At 42.2% G+C, this 16572-nt stretch overlaps 1 protein-coding gene across 1 annotated transcript; it reads right to left on the bottom strand.

Annotated features, from left to right (window-relative positions):
• Nucleotides 1–840: 840 nt before the first annotated feature.
• On the bottom strand, nt 841–13899 carry LOC138978158 (G-protein coupled receptor dmsr-1-like). Its single transcript, XM_070350819.1, has 3 exons — nt 13780–13899; nt 4342–5574; nt 841–1520 (listed from the first exon to the last, which is right to left on the bottom strand). The coding sequence occupies exons 2-3, from the start codon at nt 4846–4848 to the stop codon at nt 873–875; spliced, it is 1155 nt and encodes a 384-aa protein (XP_070206920.1). The 5' UTR covers nt 4849–5574; nt 13780–13899; the 3' UTR covers nt 841–872.
• Between the last annotated feature and the right edge of the window lie 2673 nt (nt 13900–16572).

Genomic DNA, 16572 nt, shown 5'->3' with positions numbered 1-16572 from the left:
CAAGTGACGTTGGCTTTGTTTTTTGTAAGAATACAGCAACAGGGGAAAGGGTAGGGGTTGGAGGATGGGATAAAGGCATGGACGCTTGAAAAGTTAAAAAAATGTCATGCGACTCGAGAGAAATTCAAGTTTTACCCCTTCACAGCAAAGCCATTAGGGGCATGTTCCCGGGTTTTAACCCGACTTTAGATGAGATACACAAGTGTATGCGTGTTTAGGTGGTATCAGCCATCTGCACTTATGGCAGAATGACCGAGGTCTTTTACGTGCCACTGTGGTGACACAGGTGTGGGAGATGGATACCGTCTCTGGGTCTGCACATAAAGTTGACCTGTGTCCGTCCCGGCCCGGATTCGAACCAGCGACCTTTCGATCACAAGTCCAGTGCTCTACCACCTGAGCTACCCGGGCCCCCTCATGCGACTCGAAGATTCTGAGCCCTACTTATCTTACCCGCCAGCCACTTAAGTACCGTAAAAGGGAACGCCTTATCAAAGCTCGGGTGCTCTTAACACAGGTGTCACGTCTGAAGTACAGGGAATCACATTGCAATTCTTGTCGCACACTCCGACAAGAAGAGCGTTTCGTAGCCATAGTGATGGAATCATTACCCCGACCCACGTCACAATCGCACAAGTTAAACGTGTTGTAACAATCGGGATCGAGTCATTACACCCAATGTCACGTTTCGTTGGCAAAGGAGAATCCAGTCACATTAGTTCACTGTTACGATCGCACGCGAGAGCGTTTTGTAAGCAAATGAGAGTCTATTCACACACAGCTCACCCAACACACACACACACACACACACACACACACACACACACACACACACACACTCTCTCTCTCTCTCTCTCTCTCTCTCACACACATCACTCCGCCCCTGTCGTCCTAGTGAAAGGTTCCCGCAAGATAAGCTTTTCCGAGTTCGTCATGGTCTCACTGTTGACTGCCTTCAGCCGGACTCTCCTACGGAGGTACATCTGAGCAAAACGCAGACGGAACTGCTGGCTCATGATGCAGTAGAGAACGAAATTGATGGAGTTGTTGAGCAGCGCGATAAAGTCCATCAGGTCACCTAAGCTCAAGTACACCTCGGTGTAAAAGCCAGGCACTGACGCGCTGAGCAGGATGAGAATCCCCTGAGGCAGCTCCGTGATGATGAAGAGGATGATAACCACGAGTAGCATCCTGGTCGTGGTGGCCTGCCGGGAGTACTTGGAGTTGTTGGAGCACGAGGACGTGGCCAGCCTCCTCCGGCGGTTCCTGCCCTTCAGCGTCAGCGTGTAGACCAAGGACCCGCTGAAGACGAGGATGAGGATGCAGGGGATGATCTTGGCCACCACGGCGTAGGTGACGACGTTGATGATGGTGATGTTCTTGGTCTCGTTGGTGGCCAGTTTGATGTCCTCCATGGCGTAGAAACTGACGTTGTCGCGCTCCACCCTCTCCAGCTTGTTTGTCATGTAGTTGGGGATGAGCACCACGCAAGACAGGACGTAGATCGCCAGCGTCACCACCTGCACACAATCACATATACAAGAACACTAGTTTTAGTTGATGTGTTGTTGCTATCGTATCCTATCATCTAGTCCTTAATAGACAAATCAACAAAGGTCAGAAAGCATCATCATCATCTTGATGTGTTGTGGAAAAAATGAGAGAGCTGTTTTTTTAATTATTTTTTGGTAGTAGAAATGCGAGAAGATTGCTGATGTGTTGTTGCTATCGTATCCTATCATCTAGTCCTTAAGAGACACATCACCAAAGGTCAAAAAGCAGCATCATCATCTTGATGTGTTGTGGAAAAAATGAGAGAGCTGTTTTTTAAAATTATTTTTTGGTAGTAGAAATGCGAGAAGATTGCTGATGTGTTGTTGCTATCGTATCCTATCATCTAGTCCTTAATAGGCACAGTAACAAAGGCCTTAAGAACAGGAAGCAGCATCATCATCTCGATGTGTTGTGGACGAATTGAGAAAGCTCTGGTTTTTTTGGTTTTTTTGTTTGTTGTTGTTTTGGTAGTAGAGATGAGAGAAGATTGCTAGATGGCGTTTAGAGGTAGAAATGCGTTTGTTTGTACATTTAGTTAAAAAATAGTCGTCGGTGGGATCTTGTAAGTGACTCTTGGTGCCAAGTCACTTACGAGGTCCCACGATTTCACCGACGTAGTACAGGTAGTTATACTTAGTTAGGCCTAAAAAAAAATAGGTGTGGTTACGGTAACCCGACCTACCCTATTTTTTTGGGCCGACCCTATAACTTTTTATTACATTTGTCAAAAAAATACCAAAAAACCCCAAGTAAACGAGTGCAGAAAACGCAATGAAAGCGAAAGCGCCCGAGTCGCACACTTATTTCCCTGTCAAGTAGGTTTAATTTGTACACATTAGGAAAAAAGTTTAAAAAAAAAAAGTGATTGCCTACCTTCCTACCCTATTTTTTTTGGCTATGTTACCGTAACCACACTTTTTTTATTTTTGGCCTTAGCTTTTGAGGTGTTGCATTTGGAACGGTAGCAGTGTTTCTGTTTGGAAATTATTCTGCAATAAGATGCGTTATGCACCGTTTCGTAGCTGTTCGGGATAATCTACCAAGTACTCGAGCTTAATTTTCCCTTGTTCGTGCGACGCTCGAGAGAGTGATCGACAATATTGACATTTTGAATTAGCCTTTGAATAGTTCCCAAAAATGTCTTGAGAGTTGTCCGAACTGGTAGGCCAATAAACATCAAAGACAATATCTTAAGCAACACTAACATCCCCAACATCCCAATTTACTTTGCAGTAATTTTAACATGTTACAAAAAATAAAAGAAAGAGTCATTCCATAGAACATTTTATTTTAGTTTGTCGGTTATTTTTGAAGTGATAAACAAAACGGATCCTAGCCTGACCGCAAAGTATTTAGCAGGTCACCTATATAGAATCGGTCGTGGTTGGTCAAATAACTTACAGTATTCACCAAAGTGGTAGTTAAAGTAAACAAAAAGTCCACAGAGTTCAAGAATACAATGACAACGACATCGCATATGCTATACGGATTACACTACTTATAAACCTCGTAAAATGATATACAACGATCCATATGACGCACATGTTTTATCCCGACATTATAAGATGTTTGATGGGTTGTTGACAGACCAGCTTTTTTGTCGTTCGAGGGGGAGCATAATCGTCTTTTGTTTCATATTTATTGACCAAGGCCGAAGGCCGCGGTCAATAAATATGAAACAAAAGTCGATATGCCCCCCGAGGACCGACAAAAAAAGCTGGTCTGACAACAAACCACCAAACATCGTTTTTGTCATCATTTTGGTAGTGAGAAAATAAGATCACAATCAACACAGGGAGCCATGCTTTGAAACACGGGTTCCGTGCTGATAACCACTGGCAATCAAAGCTGGCGTGTGAAAGTAACTTTCTGTATTTTTGAGTTCATAAAATGTTGGGATGAATATGTCAGGTTTGAGGATGCACAGTTCTGTTTGTTCATCTCGGTATTCCACTCCCTCGGCTTTCAGTTGTGAGTAGTAAGCTTAGTAATCGAATGTGGAAGCTCACAGAAGATTTGCGTCGTGCTGCGAAGGAAAGAATCGCGATCTTGTTGTGAATGAAAACTATTGAAAATGATGACAATTATATATGTCGTGCTCATTAGACAAAAATTATCGTCGTCAGCAGACATAATGATCTCGGAGAAGAAATCCAGACTGGCATTGACCATTGCAGACGCAAAATAATCATTATTATAATACATACCATCATATTTTGATGCCTGTGGGGTTCAGCCCTACCATTCTAGTGAAACATGTGTCTAACCTGAACTACTCGAAAATGATACTATATTAATATTCGTCTCCCGGCACATGTTGGTATCTATTTTCTCATCATGTGGGTAATCATTTGCTTACAGTGCGCATAATAACAAACACTCATAATAATGATAATGATGATATTTCTATGGCACAAATTCTGCTATAATTTTCAGCTCCTTATGTATTATATTGTATTTTATATTGTATCTATTTTGTATTGTATTGCATTGCATTTGATATTGTCTTTATTTTACATTGTATTGTTCTGCATCGCATCTTACATTGTGTTTGTGTTTGCGTTTGCGTTTGCGCTGCGCTGCGTTGCGTTGCGTTGCGTTGCGTTGCGTTGCGTTGCGTTGCATTGCATTGCATTGCATTGCATTCTACATTGTATTTTTTGTGTGTATATTTTGTATTGCATTGCATTTCAGTATTGTTTGTTTTTATTGTATCGTATTTTATTGTACTGTAATATTTGATATTGTATTGATTGTATTGTAATGCATTACATTACTCCAACTCACCTTAACCTGATAAATCCGCCGCTCCTTGGCCACGGGACCGCGACTGGTGGACTTCATCTGCACGAAGCGGACAGCGGCGAGCGCCACCCCGATCCAGATGGACACGGTGTGAGTGGTGGCCACGAAATTGACCATGGCCAGCATGTACATGATCCACCCGTAAGTGAACCGCTCCGGGTGGGAGAAGGGCGTGATGTTGGCCGGGCAGTAGAAGTGGGCAGCAAAGGGGATGTAGGGAACCATGGTGAGGATGTCGGAGATGGCCAGCCACATGAGGAAGATGTTGGTCGGGGTCCGCATGTCCTTGCGCATGAGAATGGTGACGTTGAAAAGGTTGGTGACGATCCCGAAGACGCATATGACGATGCTGGCGTAGCCGTGGACTCCCTGGAACCACCAGTAGAAAGTGGTCAGACCGTCCTGCAGTCTGGCTGGGTCCATGACTTTGGTGGTGGCCCCATCTCCTCCTCCGTTGTCCGAGTATCCGTTGGCCTCCTGGGGTTCCATCGCCGGGGTAGGGGGAGGGGAGACGTTGTTGGGTACGTTTTTACTCTGACGGGTGTGCGTTAACGCTGTTTGCGTTCTTGAATTCGACGTGGTCGATTCACACCCTCGCGCAGTGTGCTGTTTTCCTTGCGTATGGATGGGTGGATTCACTTGGGCGCACGCTGTTTTGTTTTCTTTTTCTTGCGATGGGTTTAGCCAAATCAATGACCAGGAAGAGATTCGCTACGAAGTATGTATGTAGATACACTACTGACACACACACCTAAGTCCGCAGACACACTCCTGAGTAGATAATCTATCTCTCTTGAATCGCAATTCAGTCACATGAAGTTGAAGAACTTTTTTTGTAAGTGTCCCAAAAGATTGTTCATTAGTTATAGTTTTAACAATGTGTGTCTCAAGAACATTCGTTTTACTCGCACAATCATAGTCAGAAGCGCACTGCTGTCCTTGTCGCCACACTTAGGCGAAAGTTCTTTTCTTTACACAGTCTGACACGACGCTATCATCTCAAATGCATCGTGGTCTTGGTTGCAGGTAAAAGCGGAAGAAAAGTCGTTTCGCGTCAAACGTCTGAAAGAAGTCTGACTGCGTGTGTCGCGGGCGATATCCGCTTATATTACCTGTCTGAGACACCCGTTGAGCGTCATGACTTTTATAACTGACCATGTGTCCACTCGCACACGTCGTGGCAGCATCCTGACGTTGGTGTCCATGCTGGCTGACCTGAAACACAATGGCTGACCTTAGCGATAAAACAAAGAAGTAGAGCAAGAGAGAGAGCGAGAGAGAGAGAGACAATGACAATGACACATTCGTTACAAGAAAAATGTTCATTCAAAATGAACAGCGTCGATGCAATGTCCACCAAAGATTTATTTTGGGAAGTGTTAAAGGTTAGGGTCAAAAGTTAATGAATTGCATGTTGTGCTGGATATATAAATTGTTTATTTCAGTCAATGCTTGATTCATAAGTACATTTTTCAGCATGGTGCATCTACAGGAGGGTGCTCCAACAATGATGCATAGTGCCAACATTTAGCGCAAACTTTTCACAACAGTGCATTATTACCACAAAGCGCATACAGCGATTATATAGTAGCAAGTTGCACTAAACATTTGAACAAAATGCATTTTGCATTTTGTTCAAATGTTAACAGCACAGCACCAAGTTTTGCATAAGTGCACAACAGCACTGACCATTTCACAAAAGTGCATAACAGCTGTGACAATTTTACAAAAGTGCATTGACCATTTCAGGCAGATGGCTAACATGCAGATTTCGCTTTTGTCTGTCTTTCTTTGAAAAGTAGGCATGTTCAAGATCGATGAAGTCATGAGCAATTGGGTTAGATGACAGAAAAGATTCAAAAACGTCAGATTCAGTTAGATGACAGAAAAGATTCAAAAACGTCAGATTCAGTGTTTTGAATTTTGCTTTTGAATTGAACCCACATTTGTTGAACAGGAGAGAATGTTCCTGTTCAACAAATGTGGGTTCAATTCAAAAGCAACATTGTCACAGATAGGCTAGTGTTACATTTCTGTAAAGTTTCAAAAATATCTTCCATGTTTTGGTTACTGTTGAACAGAGGCATATTTTCCTGTTCAAAAAAGTCTGACACAAATTGTCGTAGTTGTGTGTTAAGGTTCGATCTATACTGTCCTTCAAACGAGTCGTAGAACCGTCATTGTCACAGATAGTGTTACATTTCTGTTTTACATTCAAACGAGTCGTAGAAGTACTAGTACATTTGCGTTTGGTTGTTTTTTCTTTTAGATTCCTGTCACTCATACTAGCAGTATTGATTGAGGTACATAAATCTGTTGATGTACAGGGATGACTTGTTTGTAATGAATCCTTGTTTCCTCCACATTGAGTTTGCATTGCAGTTGGACAGAAATGAACAGGTGTTAATTGATAAACACATTGATAATGGCTTTTGAGAAAATCAATCAATTCTGCAAAGGAATTAACTTGATGACATCAAAACTGCAGCGCCATTTGAAGAATGGTTACCATTTCTGTTTCTTTGATGGGAATCAAACAAATAAAAACATTGACTATCCAAGTTACCATGAATGGCAATAGTTGACTCCTGAAAAGTAGCAAGGATATAATTTGAGACGATAAACGCCTGATGCAATCCCTCCTCAAGGTCAGTCAACTCAAAACCTTCATCATTCGCAACATCAGTAGGCAACACAGCGGGATTCGTATGTCCAGAAATCATGTCGAAAAAATATTACATTTCAAAAGCATGTCCAACCACAGTTGTTGGCAAGTGTTCGTGTCCGAAGTAGCCTTCAGTGTGTGTATATGTATTCATGTGACAGAGAACGTGACCTCATTGTTCAATCCTCTCTCTCTCTTCTTTCTTATTCGAACGCACACACGCAAGAACGTAGCCTACGCACGCATGCACGCGCACGCACACACACACACACACACACACACACACACACACACACCCCGCTGACGCACACGGCAAACCACGCACACACACACTGACTGTCGGCAAGCATCTCTTTTTGTTTTCTTTACCTTTGTTTATTGTGTTTTCGATATTTGTGTTTATTTTTTGCTTGACTTATCTGTTTTATTTTAATGTTTGCTATCCACATCGTGTGATAAATGTTTCTTCTCAGTCTCCGAGTCAGTTTAGTTTCTGCACGCCGCTTTGGTACTCCTTGTTTTTCTAACTGGTGTATTGTGCGCGACTGATTTGCGGATTTATTTTTATTCCTTTCATATGCAGTTGAAGTGTTGTGGGTGTTATTGTCTGTATATGCTATGTTGCGTCTGTGTATGCCTACAAGAATTTTGGGTGTAATGTGCCTGTGGTCTGCTCGCAGTCGAGCACAGAAAACATGGCGGCGCCCTGTGGCAAATTCCTCAAAAGTCTTCCCGACCGCAGATACCAGCGTCGTCCGCGACGCTGGAATTAACGAGGGTAATGGCATAAGCATAAGAGAGACAGAGAGAGAGATAAAGAGAGAGAGACGATAAAACAGCTCATTATTTTCCATGGTTATGGCATAAGCACAGATAATTGGTGCTTTTGTATACACCGCCTTTTATGGCGGGACCGATTCAATTTTGTGTCCTTTTTACATTTAGTCAAGTTTTGACCAAATGTTTTAACGTAGAGGGGGGAATCGAGACGAGGGTCGTGGTGTATGTGCGTGTGTGTGTGTCTGTCTGTGTGTGTGTGTGTGTGTGTGTGTGTGTGTGTGTGTCTGTCTGTGTGTGTGTGTGTATGTGTGTGTGTGTGTGTAGAGCGATTCAGACTAAACTACTGGACCGATCTTTATGAAATTTGACATGAGAGTTCCTGGGTATGAAATCCCCGAACGTTTTTTTCATTTTTTTGATAAATGTCTTTGATGACGTCATATCTGGCTTTTCGTGAAAGTTGAGGCGGCACTGTCACGCCCTCATTTTTCAACCAAATTGGTTGAAATTTTGGTCAAGTAATCTTCGACGAAGCCCGGACTTCGGTATTGCATTTCAGCTTGGTGGCTTAAAAATGAATTAATGACTTTGGTCATTAAAAATCTGAAAATTGTAAAAAAAAATAAAAATTTATAAAACGATCCAAATTTACGTTCATCTTATTCTCCATCATTTTCTGATTCCAAAAACATATAAATATGTTATATATGAGCCGTTACACAGCCACCGACGGAATGAATTGGACGGTTAAGCGCTTTATGATGGTGACGCGCGTCTCAACCAAACATTTGACGTCGGAATAATTTACAGTCATTAAGCAACTTAAAATCCCTTAACAGCTGCTCGTGATTTTTTTTTAATTCAGCAAGCATGGTAGTGTATAGATTATATTTTGTTCATCCGTTTCAGCTGTTTTCCAAAACTTGTTTTTATTGAGGTTTACGCTTGGGAAAACGCTTGCGTCTTGACTGAAAACCTATCGTATATTCATGCTAGAATTCCAGATATTGTTTAGGCTAAGCTGGAATTTGTTTCATGGACTAATTTCACAAATTGCATTTGGTGCCTGTTAATAAATTGAATAGTCAAACAAAATAAAACATCTGAATATGCACAAAGTACCCGGGCTGTATTTTTGTGTTTTCGGTGTGCCTTTTTTAGTTGTATGTATTTAAGTGGAAAAAAAATGATGTTATCCAATGTAAACGCCTGGATAGATCAGCGGTGGTTAACATTATCTGAGGTGGTGTGCATTATCCTTTATACGAGAAGAACTGTACATTTTAGCCAGTTTCTGACACTGTACCTGGACGTAGAACACCCGGTCATGTGACCTCCCATCCTACCTTGCCATCCCACGCCGGGGAGAAATTCAAGTTTTACGCTCTCACGGCAAAGCCATTAGGGGTATGTTCCCGGGTGTTAACCCGGCTTTAGATGAGATACACAAGTGTATGCGTGTTTTGGTGGTATCAGCCATCTGGACTTATGGCAGAATGACCGAGGTCTTTTACGTGCCACTGCGATGACACGGGGGTGGGAGGTGGATACCGTCTCTGGGTCTGCACATAAAGTTGACTCGTGTCCGTCCCGGCCCGGATTCGAACCTGCGACCTTTCCATCACAAGTCCAGTGCTCTATCTACCCACTGAGATACCCGGGCCCCCTCACCCCACGCCTCCATCAATTTTGTCCTTGTGGACCCCATCCCTATCCCCCAACCCCCCACCCAATCCCCCACCCAACCTCCCACGTATTCCCACACCTCCATTAGCAGATGTATGTGCTCGTAGCAGTGCAAGATTGTAATGCACACACCAGAAATCGGCGGAGACGTATACTCAATCTTTGACCTGGCGCTCACCTATGTAACTTCAGCAGGACCGACGACGCACTGCAGCTTATTCCAGCCCGCGACACGTTGCGTGAAAGGAAAACAGGCCAAGTACTCGTCATAATCCCTATCGCAGCATCAATAACATGCAGTGCGTCGTCTGTGCCGCTGAAACTGCGCAGGTATATTCTGCCCTTAAGGTGGTCGTGCACGCCCACACACACAGTGGAAGACCTTTAAATTCGTGACTCTGACACCGGACGTGCACGAACCAACGTCTGGGGATGATGATGAAGAGCACCGGTAGTAAAATAAACGGGAGGGGAAAAATCACAACAACAAATGAACTTAATAATATCAAGAAGCCGAAAAAAGACAGTTTTAGTTGCTGGAGTAGAACACAATGACAGGCAACTTTGGCCATTTTGTGTTTTGCTTCCGTCTTTGTTAATTTGAGGTCATGAAATTCTGCTTGATCTGTGACAGACTCTTTTGCTGCTCTGTCAGCCATATCATTGCCTCTGATCCCTGTGTGTGAGGGGATGTACATAAGGGTCAGTTCTGTTCCAGAGGCAATGATCTGGTGACAGAGGAACAATATTTCCGTCTGAAGCTCTTCCCGCAGACAGACAAACAGGCAGACAGAGAAAGAGTGAGAAACTGAAACTGAAACTGAAACTGAAACTGAACTTTATTACCAAAGGATAGAGGTTTTAGGCAAAGCCTAATCTTACAACCTGTCCCTTATACAAACACTTAATACAGACGCACATAATATAGATAGTAAAATTGACAAGGTTATTGTTACTTACAGACGTACATAATGTAAATAGTAATAAGAAAAGGGTTATGGTTTTGTATACACATTCAAAAATGGGAAAAACAATATACACATTCAAAAATGGGAAAAACAAGGCTTGAGAGAGAGAGAGAGAGAGAGAGAGAGAGAGAGAGAGAGAGAGAGAGAGAGAGAGAGAGAGAGAGAGAGAGAGAGAGAGAGAGAGGGACAATCAGACAGTCAGACAAACAGACACACAGGGACAAGGAGGCAAGGAAACTAACATGCAAACAAACAAACAGACAAACAAACAAACAGACAAACTAACAAACAAGCAAACATCCTAATCCACACTGAGTGTATTAACTAAGGGGCCAGGAAGTAGTGGCGACGCCGACAAGCACTGAAAGACACTCAAACAGACAAGAAGAACATGCCCTGACAGAATAAGTAGAAGGAGGTAATTGTGACAAAGATAAACAGGCTAATGGATGCCCAAACACACGCACACAAAGAAGATCACTCTATCGAGACGTCTAGACTCACCATTAAACACTCGAAACAAGCTAGAGTATTAAGATTTCAACTACCGCTTCGCTCGAGTAGGAGTTGGAGGAAGTGGGGATGAGTGGGGGTGGGGGGTGGTGCACTGGGGCTACTACAACCGGTTCGCTCGAGTAGGAGTTGAAGGGAGGGAGAAGAGAGGGAGAGTTCTACTACCGTTGCAGGGAAATGGAAAGGGGAATGGGGGTACACGATTGATGGAAGAGCCGCGGCTTTTTAAATCAATCGTTCCCCACCCCCGTAGCCCCATTTCCTGCCAGACTGCATGCTGGGACATCCTCGTAGCCTCGAATTCCTGACAGTGCACACACGCGTCAGGCAATTGGGTGCCGACAGATTTCAATTTCCCCTTTCACAAAGAACTCGATATTCTGATGAATGTTTGCAGGAGGCCTTTTGATCACGTCTTCACCCGTTCTTTTCTCTCTGCCTTTTTGTCCATCTTTCTTCTTTCCGCGGAAAAGTTTGTGGAAAATGTTCACAAACAAACACTCGAGGGAAAGTAGAATCGATCTTTGGTTTACTCTCCGAGTTTTGTGGCGACCCTCTTTGTATCGGTGTTCGAAAGTGTCCGTGTCCTAGCCGGCCCTCTCTCTGTCAGTCTGTCTGTCTGTCGTCGTCATCGAGTCTCTCTCTCTCTCTCTCTCTCTCTCTCTCTCTCTCTCTCTCTCTCTCTCTCTCTCTCTCTCTCTCTCTCTCTCTTTCTTCTTCTTTCTTTCTACTCCCCCTCTCTCTCTTTGCTTATTTTCATGCGAATATGACATGCTATATTAAAACAAGGTGTAGGCCAAGGCTTGAACTTACCAACGGGAGTATAGTGCCGCCCATTGCAAGACTTTTGTTTTTCGAAATTTGACGTTAAATGTACTCATCTAAAAACAGGAAAATGTAGTGTCTGCCTTCTCATTAATCTGGCATCCAGAGGAAGTTATTTCCTTCCAAACCATTCTCGTTCTCTTTTTTACGCTGTATGAATTTTGTTGTTCATTAAACTAACCACATCAGCTCACCTAAGATAACAAAACAAAACCCCCATGGAATGAGTCATGAACGTAGACAAGAAGAAATACCGGAAAGACAGTCGGCGAACATTATTTCAGTGAATATTGGTAGTAGGCCTGTTATCTTGCATACACACACGCACGCACGTACGCACACACACACACACACACACACACACACACACACACACACACACACACACACACACACACACACACACACACACGCGCGCACACACACACACACAGATATATATATATATATCCCATGACCTCCCTTCTTTGTCTCTGTTACTTCAGTATGGGTATATATGTTGTATTTTTATAGCTCAATAAATACATCATGGACTCCAAAAAATATATGATAGTGCAGATTCCGATTTGGGCAAAGGACTACTTTCCTCCCGACCTTTGACCTCGCTCGCGCCGAACAATGTGACACATTTGTATGAAGTTCTAAAATCGTATTGCACGGCTCAGAAAACCATATCAGTTGCACGCAAAAATGAATCTCAGAACTGATCTGATGTATGAGATGCAATAAGCAAAAGTTTCTTTCATTATGAAAGCAATGCAGGTCGAAAAAAACGAACATTCAACTTACAAGATAACCAGATGCTAGCGAACCAAAACAAAAACACGAGTACCCTCCCCTTGCATCGTTAGCAGACGACTTTTGAGAATCTGTCGGTAGTGTGTTTTGCCGGTGTGCGCCTTCAGCTATCAAACATCGGCTGTTTCACGTGTTTTGCGAGCAAGTCTACTCTTTTGCCTGGCTCTGCAGTAAGTCCACATATTTTTCCGTAATCCAGTCATATTCCTTCAAAATGCAATCAATCGGCGATGACAGACGTGTCGGTCGCGTTTTCCTCTCACCCATACCAGTTTAAGTTCATCCATGCAAACACACTCGCAAAACAGTTTATCACGTAGATACATTTCAAATAGGGAGCAAATGGTTAAATCTAAACCTACATATTTGTTCCCTAAGATTTGCTTCTCTGTCAATAAGCCTAATTACACACGTTCGAGAAAAACAACGTGGAATCAATTCTGAATCGAGTAAGCCAAATGGGTCCCAAACCCGTTTCGCCCGTTCTGCCGACCTGAAACGCAAAACAAAAGAATTGTGCGCTTCAACTAAATTAATTTCTATTCGACTTCATTACTTTCTTGCAACTTATGAACCTTTACTTAAAGCTTTTAAATGGTCTGAAAGTAGTGTTACCGCGTACTTATCGATGCACTCATTCGTTTTATTTTTTCAGCGACGGTCACTTAGTTTAAGGTTGCAAAAGGGCTAAGTCTCGCTGGCAACAGTTTTACCCTGCACAGATCGCAACAGTGCCGCTAGTAGTCTACACTTTGTGTTTGATGGTAGAATGGGATATACAGATTACAACACTCGTGGTTTTTTATATGGCTTGTATTTCAGTCAAGACCCAGCGGGAATATCAATCGAGAGACACTCGCCAAAGGCTCGTGTCTCCCGATGATATTCATCCGCTGGGTCTTGACTGAAATACAAGCCATATAAAAAACCACTCGTGTTGTAACCTATACATATATACGCGCGCGCGCGCACACACAAACGTACACACACAGAACATCCGTCGCTTTGGCCTTAACCAAGCGTGTTTTCAATTGCATGCTTTCGTGAATATATGCATTAAAAGAAAAATACAACTGCGTAGCTGTCAATAAAACCGTCTTACCTCTAGAGAAGTCAGCTTAACACTTCATTCAAAATCATATTTTCGGACAATTATTTAGGGCACACCGAACATGCAATGATTACCTCTCACTCCAGTTTGACAAGGTCTTGGAAAACACAGCAATAACATCAGGCTTATTTCCGGTTTGATGTAATAGAGGGCGCTGCTAGATGACCCAAGGCTGCTAGCTGACCTGGAAGTAGAAAGAAAAAGAATTAAAAGAAGGTGTCACGGAATCGCATACAATAGCTATTTAGAACTTCAACAACACACATGTTTGTGTGTAAGATATAGAACTGAAATAATGGAAACCGGACCTACTTAGTTGGCTCTAAATACATGTATATGTCGTGCCGAATTCACGGTATTGACGAATTCGCGTAATCGGCTAAATGTTTGCCCATTTCGCGTAATCGGCAAAACGCTGCCTATTTCGCGAAATTGGCAGCGTTTTGTCAAAAATGCGTAAAGACCTCTAAAATTTGTCAATTTCGCAAAAGCAGCAGTCAGTTCGTTATTTTTTGTGTCACCAGAACATTGCATTAACATTCGGCTTTTACCGCCCTATTATGGTTTTTATGGTCTGTGTTGGTCTTTGTCGATTATAACTCCGAAAAAGCACGAAAACTACACTTTCTGCCACAGCTCATTTGATTATTGCGATATTTATTCGTTCTAGTATCTAGCTGTGTAAGTGTGATTATATCCAAGGCATTTGATAACTTAAAAAGAAGAAGTGGCTGCCGATTTCGCGAAATGAAAAAGTTTTAGAAGCCTTTACGCAATTTTGGCAAAACGCGGCCGATTTCGCAAAATGAACAAGTTTTAGAAGCCTTTACGCAATTTTGGCTAAACGTTGCCGATTTGGCAAAATAAACAAGTTTAAGAGAAGCCTTTGCGCAATTTTGGCAAAACGCTGCCGATTTCGCAAAATGAACAAGTTTTAGAAGCCTTTACGCAATTTTGGCAATTTTCGCGTATTGGTCAGCGATTTGCCGATTTTGAAATGGGTAAAAATGTTGCCGATTCCGCGAATTTGGCAATTTTATGAATTCGGCACGACACATACACACTGAACGTTCCAACCTTAAATCCCCCTTCAGCAAATGAAGTGTACAACAAAAAAACAAAACAAGTCGCGTAAGGCGAAAATACAATATTTAGTCAAGTAGCTGTCGAACTCACAGAATGAAACTGAACGCAATGCCATTTTTCAGCAAGACCGTATACTCGTAGCATCGTCAGTCCACCGCTCATGGCAAAGGCAGTGAAATTGACAAGAAGAGCGGGGTAGCAGTAGCGCTAAGAAGGTTAGCACGCTTTTCGGTACCTCTCTTTGTTTTAACTTTCTGAGCGTGTTTTTAATCCAAACATATCATATCTATATGTTTTTGGAATCAGGAACCGACAAGGAATAAGATGAAAGTGTTTTGAAATTGATTTGGACAATTTAATTTTGATAATAATTTTTATATATTTAATTTTCAGAGCTTGTTTTTAATCCGAATATAACATATTTATATGTTTTTGGAATCAGCAAATGATGGAGAATAAGATAAACGTAAATTTGGATCGTTTTATAAATTTTTATTTTTTTTTACAATTTTCAGATTTTTAATGACCAAAGTCATTAATTAATTTTTAAGCCACCAAGCTGAAATGCAATACCGAAGTCCGGGCTTCGTCGAAGATTACTTGACCAAAATTTGAACCAATTTGGTTGAAAAATGAGGGCGTGACAGTGCCGCCTCAACTTTCACGAAAAGCCGGATATGATGTCATCAAAGACATTTATCAAAAAAATGAAAAAAACGTTCGGGGATTTCATACCCAGGAACTCTCATGTCAAATTTCATAAAGATCGGTCCAGTAGTTTAGTCTGAATCGCTCTACACACACACACACACACACACACGCACAGACAGACAGACACACATACACCACGACCCTCGTCTCGATTCCCCCTCGATGTTAAAATATTTAGTCAAAACTTGACTAAATATAAAAAGAGAGACAGAGAGAGAGAGAGAGAGAGAGAGAGAGAGAGAGACAGAGACAGAGAGACAGAGAGAGAGACAGAGAGAGACAGAGACAGATAATCAGAATCAGAATGTTTATTTGCGAAAACTCATATTGTTTATAGCAAAAGGGTTCTGGGGGGTTGGGTAATCGAACGATCCACGAACATTAGTGTACACATTGGTTTCAATCTGTTACACAAAAACAATGCATCGTGATTCTGTCCGAAGCCTCCAACTTGTAATCCAAGTCGGGAAATAATTTTGCTATACATAATATGTACTTCTCAGGTTGAACAACGCTTTTAAAAGAATAAAACCATTGATACTTCTCGTTTGTCTCCATTTCCCAATGCCAGTTTTGTTTATACATACACATCAGTCGATCTTTAAACTGGGAAACAAAACCTTTATCGTAGCCAACCCCTTGGCACAGCCAAACAATGCCAAACCCGTTTTCATTTAACACCTTCTTAACTTTGGAAACCCAGTTGTGCTTTCCAGATTCATGTTGCAAAAGGAGCATTTCATAGGTCTGTTTACAAATTCTGGTTTGCGGAAGTCTTGTTAACTTAAGCCAATATTTCACACATTTGACAACAGTTCTTATCAAAAGTGGGTATCTGCCTATTTCCCCGTACGCCATTGTATTTGAGGAATGCAGCGGAACATTTAAAAACCTTTTGATAGCAAAAGTGTGAACTTGCTCAATTGGCTTGACGCCCTCTAGCCCCCACACTTCGGCTGCGTATGTTAAAGGTCCTTATCTACATTTTTATACCGAAATCGCCATTTGACCATTAAAATGCAGAGTGTATTATCTACAAATATCAACAATACTCCCCCTTTCGATCAGGA

Source organism: Littorina saxatilis, linkage group LG10 (assembly GCF_037325665.1).
Source record: "Littorina saxatilis isolate snail1 linkage group LG10, US_GU_Lsax_2.0, whole genome shotgun sequence".
Lineage (NCBI taxonomy): Eukaryota > Metazoa > Mollusca > Gastropoda > Littorinimorpha > Littorinidae > Littorina > Littorina saxatilis.
Note: the sequence above shows the minus strand (reverse complement) of the source record. Positions and strands in the feature narration are given on the sequence as shown.